This window comes from Callorhinchus milii, unplaced genomic scaffold, assembly GCF_018977255.1.
Source record: "Callorhinchus milii isolate IMCB2004 unplaced genomic scaffold, IMCB_Cmil_1.0 Scaffold6, whole genome shotgun sequence".
Classification (NCBI taxonomy): domain Eukaryota; kingdom Metazoa; phylum Chordata; class Chondrichthyes; order Chimaeriformes; family Callorhinchidae; genus Callorhinchus; species Callorhinchus milii.
Window position 1 is genome coordinate 2,672,112 of NW_024704747.1, and position 21,252 is coordinate 2,693,363.

At 52.7% G+C, this 21,252-nt stretch overlaps 1 protein-coding gene across 2 annotated transcripts in view; it reads left to right on the top strand.

The window, feature by feature from the left end:
- epb41l5 (erythrocyte membrane protein band 4.1 like 5) overlaps positions 1-17,669 on the top strand; it is a 46,501-nt gene extending 28,832 nt beyond the window's left edge. Inside the window, exons 13-24 of one of the 2 annotated variants that reach the window (XM_042336492.1) lie at positions 590-620; positions 1,525-1,564; positions 2,516-2,631; positions 10,314-10,462; positions 11,105-11,190; positions 12,782-12,904; positions 13,559-13,611; positions 13,922-14,011; positions 14,739-14,835; positions 16,212-16,289; positions 16,758-16,897; positions 17,535-17,669. In XM_042336492.1, the coding sequence (XP_042192426.1) occupies positions 590-620; positions 1,525-1,564; positions 2,516-2,631; positions 10,314-10,462; positions 11,105-11,190; positions 12,782-12,904; positions 13,559-13,611; positions 13,922-14,011; positions 14,739-14,835; positions 16,212-16,289; positions 16,758-16,897; positions 17,535-17,598 (1,067 nt within the window). In that variant the 3' untranslated portion in view covers positions 17,599-17,669. The remainder of the gene's footprint in view (positions 1-589; positions 621-1,524; positions 1,565-2,515; positions 2,632-10,313; positions 10,463-11,104; positions 11,191-12,781; positions 12,905-13,558; positions 13,612-13,921; positions 14,012-14,738; positions 14,836-16,211; positions 16,290-16,757; positions 16,898-17,534) is intronic. The other variant, XM_042336493.1, reaches the window with a different exon arrangement.
- The last annotated feature ends 3,583 nt before the right edge of the window (positions 17,670-21,252 follow it).

The window sequence follows — 21,252 nt, forward strand, 5'->3', positions numbered from 1 at the left end:
TAACATTTCTGTGCCTTGAATCCCATTGAGAGCCTGTGGGAGAATAATAATAATCCTTGCATTTGATACAGCGCCTTATCACGTCTTCGAGGCGTCTCAAAGCGCTTCACAGGATATACTGTAACGTGTTTTGGACTGTGTATTTTGTGGGCGAGACCCGGCAGCCAATTGCGCAGAAAAATCAGCCGTGAAACGAGTGATCAATTTTTATTTGAGGGCTTGTTGGCCCGACCTCCGGGAGAGAGAAGCTTCCCTACTCTTTTCGAGTAGCACCGTAGGGGTCTTTAAAATCCACCCGGACCTCGGTCTAACATCTCATCCGAACCACGACACCTCTGACAATACAGCAGGAACCCCCCCACCACCACCACCCGCCCCCATCCCCACCCCCAGCTCTGTGTTGGGGGCGACAGTTTAGACGATGTGATTCCAAGTCCCGAGGTGGGAATCGAACCCGCAATCTTCTGACTCGGAGGCGGGAGAAGAGAGTGCTACCACTGAGCCAGGCCGACGGACATTACAGGTTATTACTCTTGTCGCGAATCATTCTGACAAATCTTTTTGTCTTTTTTCTCTGGTATTTTCACAGCGAATCCTTTCAACAGAAACCTGGAGAGCAGGTAAATGCACGTGATTCCTATTTATGGGTTGTTTGTTCGTTGAATGGGGTGGGGTAGGGGTGGGGGGAGGGCGCAGCGAGGGAGGAGGTAGAGGGGCAATACAACAGCAACTGAACGTGCGGGTGTGGTTCACGGGAACCGATCTGTCGCCGTTCCAATTGCTCGTTGCAGTGTGTCTCACAAACAGTCGTGGATTGAGCGTCTTGATTTATTGGGGGGGTGGGGGAGGGGGGAGTGGGGTTAGAGGGGGATTCGAACGCTCAACCTTCTGACTCGGAGGCGAGAACGCTTCCAACTGAGCCGCAATTAGTTCGAAGCGACATTTGACGCGTTGAAAACGAACGAAACAGATCGACATCGTTGGTGGGTGTTCACGGCTCAGAGAGAGAGAAAGAGAGAGAGAGAGAGAGAGAGAGAGAGAGAGAGTGTGTGGCCCTTTTACCCCGTTTTCGGTCTCGTTGAACCGGTTGCCCTTTGGAGACTGGCTGCGGGGGGGGAGGAATTCTCGGCGGGGGGCGGGGGGGGGTGAGGACCACGGGGTGGGAGCGCGGGGGAGAGAAGGAGGAGGGGAAGGGTCGATTTTCAAAGCTCTTCGGGAGCAATCGTCGTGCGGCGTAGAGGTTGGTTCGAAGGCAGCCGCTTGCGATGACGGGGACCCACAAATGCCCCCCCCCCCCCCCCGTGCGCGAGCTTGTCTCAGTCGGTGCCCTGGCGTAATCCCGACTCTTTCGGTCCCATATCCTCGTTGAATCGGCTCGATGCCCGAGGGTGGCGGTAACGGTCCGAATCGGTTCATTTCACCGAGTGGGAAGATGAATCGCTCTCAGCGTTCACGGCGCGGTCCGTGGCTTGTGTTGCGCGCTGCGTGCCTCGTCACTAACTTCCTAATTCATCTTCACGCCAGTTCTCAGGAGAACAGAGCACATCACAAAGCCGGGTCCCAGGTAAGCGTTATTTTCCACGTGAAGCGCGCGCTGTATAAATACGCGTTGTTGTTTGTTGTTGTTGTGGCGGTCGTTGCTTGGAGTGGTGGGTGTGGTGGGGTGTGGTGGGGGGGGAGCTGCGTGAACGCAAGTCGTGGGTAGAAGAAGTTTGGCAACACGGAGGGCTGCGAAACGGAGCCCTTTGGAATGTCTCAAATACTTTTGTTAAACAAATCGTGGCCGGCGGAGACGTCTCTGGATTGCACAGTGCAGCCCTGCGCTCAAACATCACCGGAATTCCAAGCTTGTCGTGTTGAATACTTCTGCCCCTGTAACCCGAGGCTCAGTTTTCATCCCCCGTCTCCTCGCTGCTGGCTTTTTAACTCAACGCAGTTTGCCGCTCACACAGATCCTACAAGCACGCGGTCACTTCACTCTGCGGTATATCCTGTGAAGCGCTTTGAGACGTCCGCACGACGTGATAAGGCACTGTATCAAATGGAAGGATTATTATCGTTATTATTATTATTATTATTATTATCCTTTAACATCAGGAGGATGTCTCGAAAGTGCTGGACGCTGCTGGCTGGGGAGGTGGGAGTTGAAGGGGGCGGTGTGTGTGTGTGTGTGTGTGTGTGTGAGATTGTAACGACGGTCGAAGAGGAATGTCTTCAGGCGCGGGAAAGGAAGGGAGCAAGGCGGAGGGATTGAGGGAGAGCGTTCCAGAGTTTCGGGGGCGCAGCGACTGAAAGCACGACCGCCGATGGTGGAACAGAGGGCACGAGGGACAAGCAGGAGGAGAGGGAGTCAGTCGAGCAGAGGCAACGGAGAGTCAGTTGAGTGTGGGGGACTGAGCAGGTGGGAGAGGTCGGGAGGCGTCAGGGCATGAAGGGATTTGAAGACGAGCGAGAGGGCGTTGAAACCCAAGCCAAGGCCTTTGATGTACGATACCTTTTCTTCTCCTCTTCCAAGGCCTGGATGACGAGGTCGACTGTCCCGGTGGTGACCACTTTGCCCACAGGTCCCATCCCGATCGAAATCGAGAATCTCCCCAGAAGCCCAGGTGCCAGTCCAGCTGACAAGAAGAGGTAAGGCAAATGGCTGGTCACGAAGAACATTGTCCCACGGTTCCGAACTCTTTGATCCCACTGCGATGTGTTGGCCTTAGCCGTTTTCCCGAGGAAATTCCGAGCTTGTAATGACAATATTCCTCGTATTTGATGCAGCCCCTTATCACGTTGTCGAGACGTCTCAAAGCGCTTCGCGGGATACGCTGCAAAGCCACTTGACTGTGTATTTCTTTTAGGCGACACGCGGCAGGCAATGGCGCACCGAAGTGCCTCGCAAACAGCCGTGGGTCGAGCGACCAAATTGTTCTGATTGCGTTGATTTATTTTGAATGAAAAATAATCGCGAATGGATTGTCGTCGTGAGCTCTGGGAAGCTACTCTGCAAAAATAATTGTGAATAAATAAATTGGTCATTCGAACCCACGGCCCGTTTGCGGGGGCCGCCCCTGTGCGCAATTGGCTGCCGCGTTTCGCCCACAAAATACGCAGTCGCTGCACTTTTACGGTGTGTCCTGTGAAGCGCTTTGAGGCGTCTCGGCGACGCGATGAGGCGCCGTATCAAATGCAACGACTGTCATTATGATGATGCTATAAATGCAAGTCGTCGTCTTTGTTGTCGTTAACTTGCGGGGACCGCACTTTAAGAAATGTCTCGAGGCTCCTGTCGAGGGCGGTGGAAGCTCCATATAATGCTCAGTGGGAGGGGAGGTCTGGATCAGCCACGATCTGGTAGAACGGCGGAACAGGCTCGAGGGACTGAATGGCCTAGTCCTGTTCCTATGCTCAGGGTAGTCGAACACTGGGTGTGGTCAGCTACTGTTATAACGCGGGGGTCTGAGTCCGGAAATTAAGACACTGCGTTATAACAGAGCCGTAAGCAAAATGTCCGCACGTCCCACTTCCGGGTTGTGCAAGTGCGGAGGAAGTCAGTTTGTCCACATCGGGTATGTATCTGACCTGAGACCCACGTGATGAATAAACTGGTGCTTTGACGAGGTGCCTAATAAGGTGGGAGGGTGGGGCGGGGGATGGAATTGCCCAGTGCTTTGCTGCGGTGAAACTCGCACAAGTCCGATCTGCGTGAATCATAAAATCAATCGCCTAAGTGGTACACCTGCCCCCACCCCCGAGTCTCGTTGAATTTTCCGCTAGAACTTAGCAAGTTTCCCATCGCTCGTAACTTTGGGTAAGTCGTATTAAATGTATGGTCCCGGCTGACGTTACTGTATTAACAGGCTGAGGGTTACTGCATTTGCCCTCCGAGCTGTGGGATTGATGAGGTCTGTTTGTGTATCGCTCTCACGTCTGGTGGTGGCGGTGGCGGTGGCGGTGGTGGTGGCAGTGTGTATGTGTGTATGTGTGTGTGTATGTGCGCAGGTCTGGGTGTCAGTGTCTGGATCTTCAGTGAGCGTCCGAATGAGTTTTGTCGATGTGTTTCCGTGACTCTGAATACTTTGAGGTGATGTTGGGGTGGGGTGGGATGGGGGCTGTGTGTGTGTGTGTGGAGTGGGACGGGAGGGGGGAAGAGATCTCTGCTTGTCCTGTTTCTCCTCGCTGGCTTCTGCAACTTGACCAAACTCAAAATCCCTGGCGAATCAAATGGGTTTCCTCGATATCTGTTGATTTATTTTGTCATCTCTTGTTTCGTCTATCGCTGGGGGTGGCAGAGGGCTCTCCGGCGTGTTGACCGCGGTTATTTCCTTTCCACTGGTGGGTGATGATTTTCCTCTCACGTATCAAACCCAGCCCCCTCCTTCCCCCCCCCCCCCCCCCAATCCCCCCGCATCCCTGGTCTGCCTGCTGTCCGGTGTGATACAATCCTCCCTCCCCTTTCCTCTCCCACCCCACCCCCCCCCAAATGAATTCCGCATGTCTTGCCTTTCGCTCACGACGAGGAGACACTAACTCGCTTGCTCGCTCGCTCGCTCACTCCTGCTGAGGTTTAAGCGAAGGAAACTCGCTTAAGGACTCGCCCTGCCCGGGAATCGAAGCCGGTACAGGAGAAAACCTTAGGCGGGTTTCCTTACCCCACACGCCTCCGTTTACCCAGCACTAAGTAACGCTTTCCTCTACCTGACCAGCACCTCGAAACTTCCCTCGTCTAACCCCTGGTGAGCATTGAGACCCCTTCTCCAATCTGAAGTCGGTGCATTAAATCTTCCAGTCGCACTGCGCCCTTTACCTCCATTCCACCTCTTTCTCTTCGCTTTTAGCCACGCATCTCTCGTTCCCTCCAGCCCATGCATCGCTAGTCACTAATTATTCCAAACTCCCTCCTCCTTTCTCCCCACTCCTCACCCCCACCCCCCACCATCTCCCCACTCCTCACAACCCCATACCAGGCTCCCCCTGTGATGATGACCTGTATCCTGACGGACAGTGGTGCAACCTGCAGCCGGAACCCACGGAGTATGTCCATGAGCATAACCTGGAGAACGCAGGAGTATATGAGTGATGTGCCTGACTGTCGCTCCACTGACAAACAGTGTTTGGCTGAGTAATCCCAGCTCAAGGAAAGACCTTGTGAAATGCTTTCGTTGGTGATAAGTACGTGTGTGTCAGCCTGGGTGCGGGGGGAGGAAAGCAAGTGAGGAAGTAAAAATGCCCATTCATAAATAAGGTGTGAGGGGACTGGTTGGTTGAGGGTGGGGGGGAGGGAGGGAGGGAGGGAGGGAGGGAGGAGCGGTGGGGGATTAAGTCAGAGAAGAGGGATGTTTTGGAATTTCTTGACCAGATGTCCTGTGCATTCTGTGCAGTGTTGTTATGCCTCTGCAGATGCCTCAGAAACCTGTGGTTTTAATGGAGTCAAAATGGTTTTGCGATTACTTAACTCTACTTCCTCTTCTCCCCCCCCACCCCACAACCCCAACCCCAACCCCAACCCCGCCCAATTTCCGCACACACTCCTGCGACGCAGTGGTCAGAGCCCTCGCCTCGCAAGCGAGAGGACGCAGGTTCGATTCCCCGACACCTTATTCCACTCGCCTCTGTTTATCCAGCAGTAAGTAGGAACCCGTCGTTTGTCGATTGGCGGATCCCTTTCCAGCGGTAACAATCAATTCAACAAAGAAACATAATAATAGCGAGAACTCAGTCACTCAATCCGCGGCTGTCTGTGGGGGACGCCGCCGTGCGCAATTGGCTGCCCCGTTTCGCCCACAAAACACGCAGTCAATTCACTTTGCAGTATATTCTGCGAAGTGATTTGAGACGTCTCGACGACGTGATGAAGCATTATATCAAATGCAAACATTATTATTATTATTATTATTATTACCTCCAGAGGTCTGAAATCCAGTCTTGAGCCGTGAGGGTAGTTCATACCTGTTATAAATTGGGGACTGCTCAGGAATTGTGCAGAAATTCAGCCAGAATCCGGAAGCCTGACTTCCTGCAGTTACGATAACCCTGGCATTTGATACAGCGCCTTATCACGTCCTCGAGACGTCTCAAAGCGCTTCACAGGATAGATACGCCGTAAAGTGAGTTGACCGCATATTTTGTGGGCAAAACGGCTCTTGTAAAAAGAGGATTCCATCGCCGTAAACCTGTAGAGGGGAATAGATTTGCTGCGTATTCTATTTGCTGATCTTGAATGTTAATTATTGGCTTCTTTCTGTTCATCGCTCATCGACTGACCCACATCGATTTGTTCGTTCGTTGATGCCATCTTGTATCGCAATTATGAACCGATATCGTTTTGCTGCGTTTTAACTGCTGTCCAGGATTATGCCCTGTTGTTCATCTGTTTGCTTTGTATAAATTTTTAATGTTTCGAACAATATTTGGTGCTATTTTTTGTGTGCGTGCGTGTGCGTGGGCGGGTAGGGGTGGTGGGCGGGGGGTGTAATTTCATCCTCTCCGATGCGGCTGGTGAATTTATAGCGATGATAATCCTTGCCTTTGATACGGCGCCTGATCGCATCGTTGAGACGTTCTCACAGCCCTTTGCAGCCATTACTGTACAGTGGAGTGACTGTGAATTTTGTGTTGGGCGAAAGGCGGCGGCTGGTTTGCACGCAGCAGTGTCCCATAAGCAGTCGTGGAGTGAGTGACCGATTTTACGTTGTCGATCAGGACACAGGAGAGAGGGAGAGAGGAAGAGAAACTCCCTTCCCTTTTCAAATAGCTCCGTGGGATCCCAAGGGCTCCATTGGAGTGTCATCTTAAGACGATATGAGTTCAAATCCCGACCTGGGACTCGAACCCACGACCTGCTGACTCCCGAGGCGAGAGTGCTACCAAATGAGCCAGGCTGATGCACTTTCCGGCCAAGAATAATTTCTCACTCCCAATATCGTCGCTGGAGAAATATGCAAGGATTCCCCCGCTCCCCAGGCGGTCTTTATCACATCATTAAACACGGCTCTTATCATCAGTCCACTCTCTGGTAAACCCAGGTCCCAACACCTAGCAATCTGACCCTGACCTCAGCCTCGGAAACCTCGCGGAATTATTTATCGAAGTTACTCGACTGTTATTGTTGCCTGAGACCTGAGCTTTCACTTGTGGGGGCAACATTAGCTGGAGATGAGCGCGGCACTCAGGCAGGAGTTTACAAAGACATCGCTGTTATGTGAAGCGATTTTAACCAAAGGTTTTTTTTTGTGTGGTGGGGCTCAGATGGGAAAGAGTGCAGCAGAAAATGCGGAATATAGAAACACTCCTCGAAAACTAATTTTATTTGTTTTTATCCCCCTCCCCAGCTGCAAATAAGGAAGGGTGAGGACGGATTTAAGATTCCAGTCGCTCTCTCTCTCTCTCTCTCTCTCTCTCTCTTTAATTCTCCTTCTCGCTCCGTGAGAGGGAGAATGAGGAAGCGAAACCCTTACTCCACACGCCTCTGTTTTACTCAGCAGTAAGTAGGAACCCAGTTGTCAATCGATTGACAGATCGCTTTCCGTGGGTTTACAATCCCGTCGTGGAAAAGTTGGTCACTCAAACCACCGCTGTGTGCAATTGGCTGCTACGTTTTGCCCACAAAATATGTGGGATTCACTATATTCCGTGGAGCGCTTTGAGACGTCTCGATGACGTGATAAAGCGCTGTCTCAAATGCAAGGATTATTATTATTATTTATGTTCAGAGCAACGTAGGTTAAGACTGACTTTGCCTGGAAGGAACGTTTCCTCTTTCTCTCTCTCTCTGTCTCTCTCTCTTAAATTCCCTTCCCCTGACATTGCTTACGAAGGAATCCCATTCAAATTTCCAAGATTGTAGACCCCACAGTCAGTTTGCTGCCAGGCTGGGCAGTATCTCACGCTGTGGTGAGATGGATTGGAGAGCAGACTTGTGCTGACAAGATCCTGCGATACATCTGCGTTCACTGAGTTGATTAAACAGGAAGGAGCTATTTGTAAGCGCGAGAGAGAGAGAGAGAGAGAGAGAGATGTGTTTTAAAGCTTAGCGTACGAGTGAGTGCAACTTCAAGCCGTAATCTTACCTCGGAATAGATTTATTTTATTTCTCACGCCGCATTCTTCCCGCCCGAAACATCCCTCCTGTTCCTATGTTCGCCCTCGAGCTATTTCCTGGCCCAGAAGCGTTGACTTTGCAGCAACTTTCCTGGATGAGGTTGACTAGTCCCAACGAGTTTCTCGGTGTCCTGGCCAACAATCCCCCATTGGTCACTCGGGCGTAAATTGTGCGTAAATCGGCTGCCGCGTTTCGCCCACAAAATACGCAGTCACTCCACTTTACAGTACGTCCTGCGAAGCGCTTCGAGACGTCTCGATGACGTGATGAGGCGCTGTATCAAATGCGAGGATGATTATGAACGGTGTGTGCCAGTATTTATACCCCACAGGAGATATTCACTCTGCCTATTCTCCTCTCTTCTACACCCCTCTATTCCCTCCCTCGACCCCTAATGTATCCTGCCGAGTACACAACGATGAAACGGACGCTCTTGACTCCTTCTCCCTCAGCACCATCCTCCCTATTCAGTTTTGCTGGATTGGGCTTGTCTGGAGCCCACTTCCTTTATAATGTAACACCTCACGTTCATCGACATGTCAACAAATGACTTTGACACGTCAGGAGGACGTCCCAAGGCGCTGGACAGTCAGGGATTTGGACCCGAGCTGAGGGGGGTTGGTATCACGGGGGAGGGGGTGGAAGGTCGAAGAGGAGGCTCTTGAGCCGGGCTTTGAAGGAGGCCAGGGATGGAGCCGAGGCGAAGGGAATGTGGGATGGAGTTCCAAGTGGGGGCAGAGAGGCTGCAGGTCTGACCGCCGATGCTGGGGCAGGCCGGGCGGGCGGTGGGGGGGGTGGGGGGGAGGTGAAGCAAGCCGGAGCGGGGTGGGAGAGCAGCAGACAGGTCTGTATGGAGTTAGCAGGTCACAGAGGCAGGGGAGGAACAAGGCGGAGGAGGGCTTCGAAGGCGAGGAGGAGGATCTTGAACTCTATCTTCGGGACGAGTGGGGTGGGGGGGGAATGGGGAGCCAGCGGTGCCGGGCGAGGATAGGTTGGGGGGGGGGGGTTATAGGGTCACAAAACAATGGCCAACCTAACCCAAATAATGTCTTGAGAAGCTGTTAGGTTGTTAAATCCCCGTCCAGCTGCTTTCACACTGCAGAAGGGGATGATGGTCGAGGGTACATGTACACAGTCTCGCCTCAGTGAGGCTGAATGGCTGAACTCTGCACTTGTTACCAGGTACCTATTACACTCGGAATATTTTCTTCTGTGTGGATCACGCAAGCTAATGAATTACTTGGTGATGCTGGCTGCCTTATCTAGCTCTCTGTCTGTGATTTTTTTGCTGGTGAATTAAGCCACCGGTCGGTGATTGATTAATCTTTACTCCGCTACCGATAAAATACCAAATTGTAGAATGAATGAAGGACTACTTTTTTTTCTCTCCCACCCCCTCCACCCATTGAAATAGGTTTTCTCTCCGGCTTTTTGAGCTGATTCGCTCTCTGAAAAAAAAAAAAAATGACAATTGCTTTCTTGTATTTCTTCTCGGCTTCAAATCCGTTACTTGTCACACGGGTGAATAAATGGTGATGGGCAAAGCATCGATAATAGCGCTATTGCTACTCCGGCTAACGGCGAAGGGTTTAATGGACAAGCGGTAAAGCTTTTTTGCCTCTTTGAAATCACGGTGAACCCTTTGAGCATTGCGGGAACCAACCAAGAAACTGACCCACCCAAGAAAAACTAAACAAACAGACCGAAAGAGTTGGCGGAAGTAGATTCAATAATAACTTTGTAAAGGGAATTTGCTACTTGAAAAGACACACGTTTCAAGGCTACGGGGGGAAGAGGAGGTGGAGGGGGCGGTGGTGGGGGGGGGGGGGGTGGGAGAATGAGACCTGAATGGCCTCCTTCTGTGCTGTAGGATTCCATCGAACATCTCGAAGTCCCTTATTGCCGAGAGGACTGGGGGACGGTGAAACGATTGGGGAAATCGGTCTCCTGTTTGCCTGAGGTTCGATTCCTTCCCGGATAACTTGGGATTGCCCAGGGCTGCCTGTTCGGAAGGTTATATCCAGTGCTCAAAGGGTTAAAGCGAGCTATTTTTGCATGAATTCAATTGACCGCAAATTGTTGGCATTAAATCTGGGGGGTGGGGGAGGCTTTTTACGCGGGTCTCACACCCGGAGAGCCTTCGAGGTGCCTGGACTTCTTCTTTGGCGGAGTCTCGAACGGTCGAGTTCGGCCTCGCCTCTCACTCTCTTTTCTCCTCGTCCAGTTTCCCTCTGCTCGCTGACCTCCTGGACGCCACGGGGCTGGTCGAGACCAGCGTGGACGAACCCGCGGGAATTCCAGACGAGGGGGTCCCCGGTCTGACCTCCCCCCCCGGTACGAACGACAGCGCGACCGAGCCATCGGACTCCACAGGTGAGGGGCTGCTTTCTAGACGCGCGCGGGGTTGTGTGTCGCTTTGTGTGTATGTGTGTGTGTTGGTGTGTGTGTGTTGGTGTGATGGTGTGTGTGTGAGAGTGATCCCTGGCTTTGCCATTGCAACCGTGTGAAACTCTACCGCCCGCATCAACCTCCGCAACCTCTTCAAACCAGTCATCGCTCCTTCAACCCCCTCTGTCCCGTCCCTCCGTTCCCCCCCTCCCACCCCCCCAACTCCACCACCACCACTCTTAAGCTGTCTTCAAAAGGCATCTTAAACCTATCTCATCGACTGTATGTTGCTCGGTTCCCAACGCTGTCCTTGTGAAGTTCTCAGACTGTACGCAAAGGCCGAAACTCAGGACCGCACTCCCTCAATCCCTCCGCCTTGCCCTCTGCCACCCCAGGTCGCGCCTGAAGACCTTCCTCTTCGACTGAGCATACGGTCACCTCACCCCCACCCCCCACCTGACCACCCATCCCACGCCTTGACATTCAGCTCCGTCACTGCCTAGCGCTTTGAGACGCTAACTCTGGGTGAGCGGTGCTGTATAAATTCCAGTTGTTGTTTGCCGAGACACGTCAGGAAGCATTACTCCACCCGGCTTGACTGGCTTGCTGTCTGTCTTCGTCCCTCAGCCCTCGAGGAAGTGATTGCCCGGTTGAAGCAGCTTCAGATTCAGGGAAGTCCCAACCCCAGCCTGAACCTCAACGTCAACAGCCAGGTGAGAGCAGGGCTCCATTCTCTGCTGTCCGAGCCAGTTCGTCAGCACAGGGACACACGACAAGTCCATTCGCAGAGGAGTCCTGCAGCTCAGTGGTTAGAGCTGCTCGCCTCGCAAGCGAGAGGACCTGGGTTCGATTCCCGGGCGGGCGGGCGGGCGGGCGGGCGAAACGTTGGGCAAGTTTCCTTACTCCATCCACACGTCTCTGTTTACGCAGCAGTAAGTAGGAACCCTGTTGTTGGGCGATTGACGGATCGCTGTTCCGGATGGGGGGGGTAATAATCCCTTCCAAATAATAATAAATTGGTCACTTCAATCCACGGCTGTTTGCGGGGACGCTGTTGTGCGCAATTGGCCGCCGTGTGTCTCCCACAAAATATACAGTCAGTTCACTTTACAGTCTATTCCGTGAAGCGCTGTGAGACGTCTGGAAGATGTGATAAGGCGCTGTATCAAATGCGAAGATTATTATTAGTAGTAGTACTATCGCATGTCGGGATTTGAACTCACATAGTCTAAACTGAGACTCTAACGCAGTACGTTGCACTGTCGGTCACCTCCCGCTCTGTCCTTTGCTCGCAATCCAAACCCCTGTACAGCACCACCAACAACATTACATTTACGCAGAGCCTTTCACGTAGGAAGGACGTCCCAAGGCGCTGAACTCGTTGAGGGTTTGGACCCGAGCTGGGGGTTGAAACAAGACCCTATCCTTCGTAAAGGGCACTGGATAAATGCGAGCTCTTTTCTCACAACAGTAATAATAATTATAATAATCCTTCCATTTGATACCGCGCCTGATCACTTCGTTGAGACGTCTCGAAGCGCTTCACAGGATACACCGCGAAGCGTCGTGTAGTGACTGTGCGTTCTGTGGGCGCAGCAGTCTTTTGTTATTGTTTCACCCGCTCGACAAGATGAGAAACCTGGCGGGTGCTGAATTTTTTCAATCAAATCAACGCGGGCTGGAGTCACGGGAGATGACTGTCTGGAGCCTTGGGGCGAGCAGTGTGTGGGCGGGCGGGCGGGGGGAGAGGGAGGCGGGGGGGTGGGTGGGGGAAAAGACGGGAGCCGACCAAGGCTGATTGGCTTGACCTTGTCCCGGGAACAGCCTTTGGTTCAGGAATGTTCAGACAGATAAATGCCGCTCACTTGGCTGTTCCGAAGTCCAGTCTTTTGACATCTCTGACGCACAATTACTCACGGGGGCTACAGCCGTTCTTCAGTTGCTTAAAATACCTGGATTTTCTGGGGGAGGGGGCTGGGGGGTGTTTTTAATATCAGGCACAGGTTGGTAAGAGCGAAGGCTTGGGTGGTGGTGGTGGTGGGGGGGTGGAGGAATGACTCCAGTGAGTGCGTTGTGCCCCAGGCTGGTCAACAATTAACAGTCAAGGTCTTTGAGACGTCTTGACACGAAACTGCTTACCCGCATAATGCCTCGACGTATTTATTCTATTGTTGGGAGGGTTATGAGGGCTTTGACGAGGGTTGTTTCAACCAGAAGATAAGATATAGTCACTACACTTTGAAACAACCCTCGTGACCGGTTAGCTACGGGGTGAAGTGACTTCCTGAAATGCCCCGCCAACAGCAGGAGGAAACGGCAAAGCTGACAGAGAAAGGGCTGAAGATGACGGCGGAGATTATTCCCACCCCGTCGCCCGGGGAGGTCAAGAGCAACGTTCTGAAGGCTCAGGGGGAGGCTGTATTGAAGGTAAAAGGCTTCTCCCCCCCAACCCCCCCTACCCCCCGTCCCAAAAACCCCCCCACTTGATGGTCACAGCTTGGGGGACCTCGGTGGTTAGAGCGCTCGCCTCGCAAGCGAAAGGACCCGGGTTCGATTCCCGGGCGGGTCAGGTCAGGGCGAAACCTTGGGAAAGTTTCCTTACTCCACACACACGCACACACAGACACGCACACACACACACGCACACACACACACGCCTCTGTTTACCCGGCAGTAAGTAGGAACCCGGTGGTTAGTCGATTGGCGGATGGCTTTTCCGGGGTTAATGATCCCTTCCGAATAAATAAATGAATAATAATAATAACTCGGTCACTTACTTCAATCCGCGTGTGTGCGTGTTTGTGGGACACACTGCTGCGCGCAATTGGCTACCGCGGTATATTCTTTGAAGGGCTTAAAACGAGACGTCGAGCAGATGTGATAAGGCGCTACATGAAATGCAAGGATTTATTATTATTCTTCTATCAACGGCTAAAAAAAATTGTGCGTGTGTGTGTGTGTGTGGGGGGCGGGTGGGGGGAGAGGGAAGTGGGGGAGAGGATTTAAGCGCAACTTGCATTGAGGTTTGGGGCATCTAAACCTGTAGATGGGGGTCACAAGTTTTCGTTGATGTATCCTCAGGTCACCAACTTCCTGGACGATCCAAGTTGCAGTGTGAATGATGTGGCGTTCAGGTGAGAGACGATTGCACCACTTTTGCTGCCCCAAATTTTCTCTGTGTGTGTGTGTGTGTGTGTGTGCGTGTGCTGTTCCTCTATCATTTCCCACCCTCCTTATTCTGAACCCCCCTCGTTCGGCCCCAGCCTTATTTCTTCTCCCGCCTCAGCGTCCAAGCCTTTAGCCACTGTGCTCCCGGGCTCAGGGAAACCCGTAAAGTAGGGTGTCCATCGTTGTCTGGTCGAGCATCAAGCTGTGCGGCTGCAACTTTATGTACGTGAGGGTGAGTAGCTCACGTACATAAATGGTTTCGATGCATCGAAACAGGTGCCTCGGAAGCACAGGGAGCAAAACCCCAGAGAGACCGGACTCGAAGGATAAACCGAGAAATGACCAGACCAGCGTTCCCCTCAGCTCGTAAGTAACTTTGTGAGTCGGGGACAACAACGGGATAGCAGTGGGTTCGAGACTGTACTTGAGTGGCGGAAGTGACGCCCGTTAGGAGCGATGAACTCTCATGATAGTTTATCCTTCATCTGGGGGGCACTTAAATAAATGATGATAAATGAATAAGTAATCATCCTTGCATTTCATAGAGCGTATTATCACGTCCCCGCGACTGCGAATAAATAATACCGAGCTGATGCTTAGTAATAATAATTGATAACTAAGCCTAAGAAATAATAGTCCGCCGACAAAATACACAATCAATCCATCTCATGATGTATCCTGTGAAGGGCTTTAAGACGTCTCAAAGACGTGATAAGGTGCTGTTTCGAATGAAAGGATTGTTATTGTTATTATTATTAAAGTTCATCGTTCCTAACAGTGGTGAATGGGCGTATGGTCATAATCATAAACAGGTCATAATAATTAACAAGAGGTGCTCATAAATAATAATTCAGAATTAAGACTAATTTGTGTTAACATTAACGGTTAATAGGAGCCGAGAATAAATAATAATAATTCACAGTTAATGCTAATTTTTATTGATATTAATAATTAATAGCAGCTGAGCGGGGAGAATCCTTGCCCCCCCCCCCCACCCACCCACCTCACTGTCCTTGTTGAAGACGCCGCTAATGCAATAGGTCGAATCCACCTCCGACATAGATTTCTACGAGTGTTATCTGTTCCCTTCCAGTGATGGCGTCAACCAGAAGGAGATCAGCTCGAGCTGTGAAGTTCCGATGTCTCCCCCGGCCTCCATCCCGCCACCCGCTGGCTCGCCGCTTACACAGGTAACATTCCCAACCCTTAGGTCAGCAATGAACAGGAGCCAGTAAGCAGTATTGATATTTAATTAGTATGATAATAACACCGATAGTCCGTGCACTTGATACAGCGCCTGATCACGGCTTCACGGCGTCTCAAAGCCCTTCGCAGAGTATACTGTACGTAAAGTGAATTGACTGTATATTCCGTGGGCGGAACGCAAATGCGAGGATCATTATTATCACGATGAACAAAAGGAGAGGCTGGGAGGTCAGGATTTACACAGAGGATGAGGAACACGGGATTGTTATCGTACTGTAAAGCGAGTGAGTGAGTGGTTGCAAGTTCGCGCCGCGCGCAGCCAATTTGTGCACAGCAGTGACCCGCGAAAGACTTGCAGGGAGAGAGAGACTGACAACGGACAGACTAAGTAAGCCCAGCGAGTGCCCAAAGCCACGGCCAGCCCTTCTGGGGGCAGTTTGCAGCGTTAGAAACGCGCCATGTTTGTTTTTTCTCTGAATTTAATGAAAAATGCTCTCTTGGGAGAAATCGAACCGCCCTCTGACTGGTCTGTGGTGATGGGTGGCCGTCTGCTGGTCGTTTTTTGGAATTGCAACGCTCTTAAAAAATTTTTGGTGTGTGTGTGGGTGGGGGGAGAGTGGGGGGGTGGGGGGTCAGCTGTGTGGAAACCCATCACCGATGCTTAAGCGCTTCCGCACCAAGCTGAGAATTCCACACGTCCCACACCTCTCTCTCTCTCTGGAGGGACGCACGCTGCTTACCTAATTCCGGAGAGTATTAGGCACAGGTTGGCAAGAGCCAAGGCTTTGAGGGGGGGGTGGGAGAGTGGGAGGGGAGCCCAGAGTGGTGCGTTGGGGGTAACCGCTGGAGTCTGACCAGCTCAAACCACACGGCTGGCCGTCGAGAGCGCTGTCTGGCCGAGCTTTCCCGCTGCTTGTCCAGCTCGGACCACCCTTACCCGTTAGGGCTTTGGCTTGCAGGGTTTAACAGGAGCTGAGGGGGGAGGATTCCCTGATCCCCAGTGACTGGTTCTGCTTCATAAGAATAATAATCCCTCAAGATTTTTAAAAAAACAATAATGCATTGGTCGCTTCAATCCAGGACTGTTTGTGGGGACGCTGCTGTGCGCAATGGACTGCGGCATTTGGCCCACAAATATGACCACGTCTCAAAGCGCTTCACACAATATACAGCAACAGCAACTTGCATTTATTCGGGGGTGGGGTGGGAGTGGGTGGGGGAAGGTCTCCGTAGACATGGTCGAAGAGGAAGAGGCGCGACCTGAAGATGGGGAAAGAAGGGATAGAGGAAGAGTGTTCCAGAGTTTTGGGGAGGCCGGTGAATTGACTGTATGTTTTGTGGGCGATCGGTGTTTGCACAGAACGCAGCTCAGGATCTGGACAGACTCCTGGCATCACTGACCGAGAATCTGATCGACTTCACCGACCCCACACCCCAGGTGAGCGGGCACGAGGGTTGAGTGTTGCTGCTCGCCAGCACTTTACGAACCGCGCCTCGCTGGCTCTGACCGTTCCTTGCCGCGCGCGGGAAGTTTTACTGTCGTTCCCTTTTCCCTCGCCCACCTCCCCTCCCCCTAATTTTTGTTCCTTGCTTTCCTCGGGGGTGACCACACGGGGAATGATTTCATTGGAGCGCCTTCTTTTTTTTTGTGGGTGCGAACGTTTGTGGGTGTGCGTTCTTGCCCGTGTGTGCTGCCGTGTATACGTGCGCGCGCACACGTGGACGGAAGCGTGCTTGCACGTGTGTGTGTGTGCGTGTGCGCGAAACTTGCCTCGGGTTTTGCCCCTGGCCAGGAATCAAACCCTGGTCCTCTCGTTCACCTCTAATGTCCCCGACGCTTTCCGGCTCTATCCGTGATCCCCCCCCCACTCTCTTTCTCTCTCTCTCTCTCTCTCTTTTTCTGTAGAGCGCAGTGATGGCCAACGGCGTTTTCAGCCGAAACATTGCATCTACGCTGAAAGGGACGAAATCAGACACGGATCCCACTCCCTTCATTCTTCCTTCTCCTCCGACTCGGCGATCGGTGGAATCCACGTTTACAACCAGGTAACGCTGAGGGGAGGATAGGGGGTGGGGGGGGGGGGGGGGAGAGATCTCCGTCCGGGGAAGGAGGGTGTAATTAGATGCATCGGAGGAGGGGGTTAGAGAGGTAAGACGGGGGAATTAATTCCATTGGTGCTCAGGCCTTCAGCTTCTCTGTCCCCATCCCAGGCTCCCTCCCTCTGCAAGGATTGTTATATTATTATTATAAATTCACCTGGGTGTTTAACCTTAGGGAAATGGGAGGTTTTTGGGGGTAGGAATGGAGAACTGTGATAATAATAATCCTTGCACTTGACCCAGCGCCCCATCGCGCCTTCGAGATGTCTCAATGCCCTTCGCGGAACGTACTGTAAAGTGGAGTGACTGTGCATTTTGAGGGCGGAACTGAGCAAGGCTGGGTGGTGAGAGTTGGGAAACAAAGATCTTGCAGGGCGGGCGGGCGGGGGGGCGGGGAGGCGGGGGGTAAAGTGGGAACGCAGCAACGGGGGAGAGGAGGGGAAAGGAGGTCAATGGCGATGAGTGGGGGTGGGTGGGGGTACGGGGGGTGGGGGGGAGAGAGTGGGAGGAGGGGGGAATGAGCATGGTTGGTGGGTGGGTACCGTCATCTCTCAGTAACACCTTCTGTCCCCTCTCTGTACAGCGTTGTCACGAAGGAAGTGGAGAAGCCAGCGAAGCCCAAGAGGCTGTTGACGACTGAGCTGTGAAGGGAGCGTCAACTCTCTCATTGAGGAGGTGCATTCAGGAGGAAGTCTCCTCTCCTCCCCACCCTCCCCCTCCCCCCGACCAACCGGTGCGGAAAATCCCACCCTCCTCTCTCTCTCTCTCTCTCTCTTGCAGTACTGAGCCATGTCGATAACCTCCTCCACAAATACGCTCTCGCTCCGCCATTCATCACTGATTCAATACCTTTTTCCTCCTCCCTCTTTGTCCCCCTCTCTCTCTCTTTCCCCCACCCCCCCACCACCACCATGACCAATGCTCTCCCTTCCCCTCCCCTCTCCTCCCCTTTCCCCCCTTTCCCCTCTCTTTCTCCTCTCTTTCTCCTCTCTCTCCCGACTCTTCCCCTGCCCCCTCGTTCCCCTCTCTTCTCCCCCTCTCTCTTCCCTCTCCTCTCTTTCCCCCCCTTCATTGCAGAGGAATCACAGAACCTAATCTGAAATTGACCCAGGGTTAGATTTATATTGAACGCATTGAAGTCCTCTTCCCCCCACCGCCCCCCACCCCCAACCCCACACCCCCTCAACCCCACCCTCACCCAACCGGGGATTGAAAACTGCCAGGAGAAAACGGGGAAAACTAGTGGGGTTGATGGCGGGGGGTACGGGGAGGATATTAGGGGTTTGTGTGCGGGTGCGTAAGGAGAAAGACCCACAGAACTGGAATAACTTTCATCTCAAATTGAAACGTGGATCGGTATTTGGTGGCGTAGAGGATAGAGGGGGGTGGGGTGGACTTCGGGGGGGGGGGGGGGGGGGCTTGTGCGGGGAGGGGCTGAGGAACCTTCCTTAAACTAGACAGCGAACTGGAGGGAGAGAAAATGCACTCGTCGAGACTCGTGATCCCTTGCGTTAAGATTCTTGGCCTGAACATCTCAGGCCTTCGCTTGAAGTTCAAGGCAACAACCCCCGTTGGGTTTGCGCGACTGTGAAGTCTTCAGACCAGTTCGGTGTAACCCGGGGGGGGGGGGGTGAGGGGGCTAATGTTTCGTAGGTCATCTGGAGGGGGTGGTGGTGGGTGGTGGGGGGGGGATGTTGAGTTAAGTCTCGGGTGACCCTCAGCACAGACCCCGGTCTCTTGTTCTTGTATTCTTCGCCCGAGGAAAGGATAAAAGTGGTCAGTCCCAAGCCACCGCTTGTTTTGCGCAGTGCGCGTTTCGCCCACACAATCCACAGTCACTCCGCTTGACAGCGCGGCCCGGGAAGCGCTTTCGAGGCGTCTCGACGACGTGATAAGGGCGCTGCGTCGAACGCAAGGATTATTAGTCGTGGTAGTCGTGGTGGTGGTGGTGGTGGTGGTGGTAGTAGTGGTTTCGGAGTTAGCGAACCAATCTATGTGTTAGACGCAAAAGGCTTCAACCCCCATCAGCTACGAGGGTTGAGGACAACTTAAGAGAAGATTGACCCGGGGCGTCGAATGCCGAGCGGAGTTTCAAAGTGCGCCGATTCACTGTACTTGCAAATGTGATTTTTTTCTTTGTTAATTTATAGCTCTGGAAACTCTTCAGTACAAGTGCAATTTCCACTAGTCTTCGAACTGTAATTTATTATGATTTTTTTTTTTGAACCGTTTTCAAAAAAAAAAAAAGTGCACGTGTTTCACGGAGTAGTTTATGTATAAACAGTATTAGGGGCACAACGCAGCACTGATTTTCTGTATTTTGTATGTACATTGGTAACAAAATAATGTGGTTTGTAGGTTATTTACCCTTTTGTACATTTATATATATGATGTAGGTTCTTTCTCTCGGTTGCAATAAAAATCCACTTAGACGCAAGCGCGAGCGCCTGAAATCGCCTCTCGTTTGTTGTCAAGGTTATAAGAGGTTCCTTGGGTCCTCTCATTCCCGTTACATAGTGGTTAGAGCGCTCGCCTCGCAAGCGAGAGGACCCGGGTTCGATTCCCGGGCGGGTCAGTGGCGAAACCTTGGGCAAGTTTCCTTACTCCACACACACACACACACACACACATGTGCCTCGGTTTACCCAGAAGTAGGAACCCGGTTGTTAAGTCGATGAGCGGATCGCTTTCCGGGGGGAAATAATAACCTGTTAACTTGTCTAAAATTCCACCTGACCTTGAATGGCGAGTCTGCGGCCTCGCGTCTCAGACCCCGAGGAAACCTCTGACCCCTTTGATCGCTCCCCCGAGCCGAGAGCGAGACGGCGCGGCCTGGAGATGGGGGTGGGGGGTGGGGGGGTGGGGGGCGATTAGGAGCCAGGAACTGGAGACGGTACACGCACACAGTCGCTCACGGCGGCTTTGGGTCGGAGGCCGAGGAGAGTTCTGCTTCACAGAACATACTGTAAAGTGAACCGACTGTATATTTTGTGGGTGAACCGCAGCAGCCGATTGCCCACAGCAGTCCATCCATTGATTGAGTGACCACAAATTATTTTTATTTATTCTTTTTTTTGAAGGGATTATTACTCCCGGAAAGCGATCCGCCCGTCGGCTAACAGCCAGGTGCCTGCGTACCGCAGGGTAAACCGAGGGACGTGCGGAGTAAGGAAACTTGCCTTGGGTTTCCTTCCCGCCCGGGAATCGAACCCGGTTCCTCTCGCTCGGCTCTCACCACCACGCCGCAAGACTCCACTCCTCAACTTCGAAGCCGGTTTACCTGTAAGTTCCTCGAAGAGACGACTTAAAAGAGAAACCTACTTCAAAATCGTGCGAGGGTATTTTTTTTTGGGGTGGGGGTGGGAGTGGGGGGGGGGGGGGGGGGTGGACAACTTCTGATGAGGCTAAGAAGTAAAGAGTAAACTCAGGCGGGGGTGAAATTTCCACCTTACGGATCGGGCGCCACACGACAACGGGTCCGCAGGCGAATAAAACTGGGGAAAAATACTTTTTTTTTTAAAAAAAAGAGAGTTTCGCGTTCTGTCCGCCTATAAAAATAAAAGCTGCAGTAAAAGTCCTGATCTGTTCTGAATGACCTTATCGCCGAAGGTTCAAATTAAAAAAATTCGCGAGTTGAACGCTAAGAGTCCTCTGCAACCCAATGCGCTGTCGAAAAGCGACCGGGGTTGTTAGGTATCTGTACAGTACGGCACACGCACACCCACACGCACACCCACACACACACACACCCCCACACACAAAATCACACGCACACGCACACACACGCGCGCTCATCTCCAACTCGTCTACAAATCCCTTCACGCCCTGACACCTCCCTACCTCTCCGCCCTGCTTACTCTCCCCCCTCCCCCCCCCCCTCCGTTCCCCCACCCCCACCAACTCCACCACCGGCTCTGGCCTCCCGCCCGTCCCTCGAACCGCTTTCGCTCCACCCTCGGTGGCCCCGCTTTCAGCCGCTGCCCTCGCGAGCGTTGGTGCTCTCTCCCTCAATCCCTTGGCCTCATCCCCCACCCCCCCCCCTCACCCAACCCCCTCAACTCCTCCTCGTAGGGTTTAGGGTTAGGGGAGCTGGAGAGGTTGGGGAAGGTGGGCGGTGGGGGGGTGGAAGGTTGACCCTAAGCCGAGTCAAAAAAATCTCAAGCGCAAGTCAGAAGTCTTTCCTTCTCGTAAAAGCGTTCGCTTGGTTTCCTCGTCCCTCTCTCCCTCCCTCCCTCCCTCCCTCCCTCCCACCCTCTAACTCTCTCCCACCCTCTCCCTCCCCCCCTCCCTTCCCTCCCAGG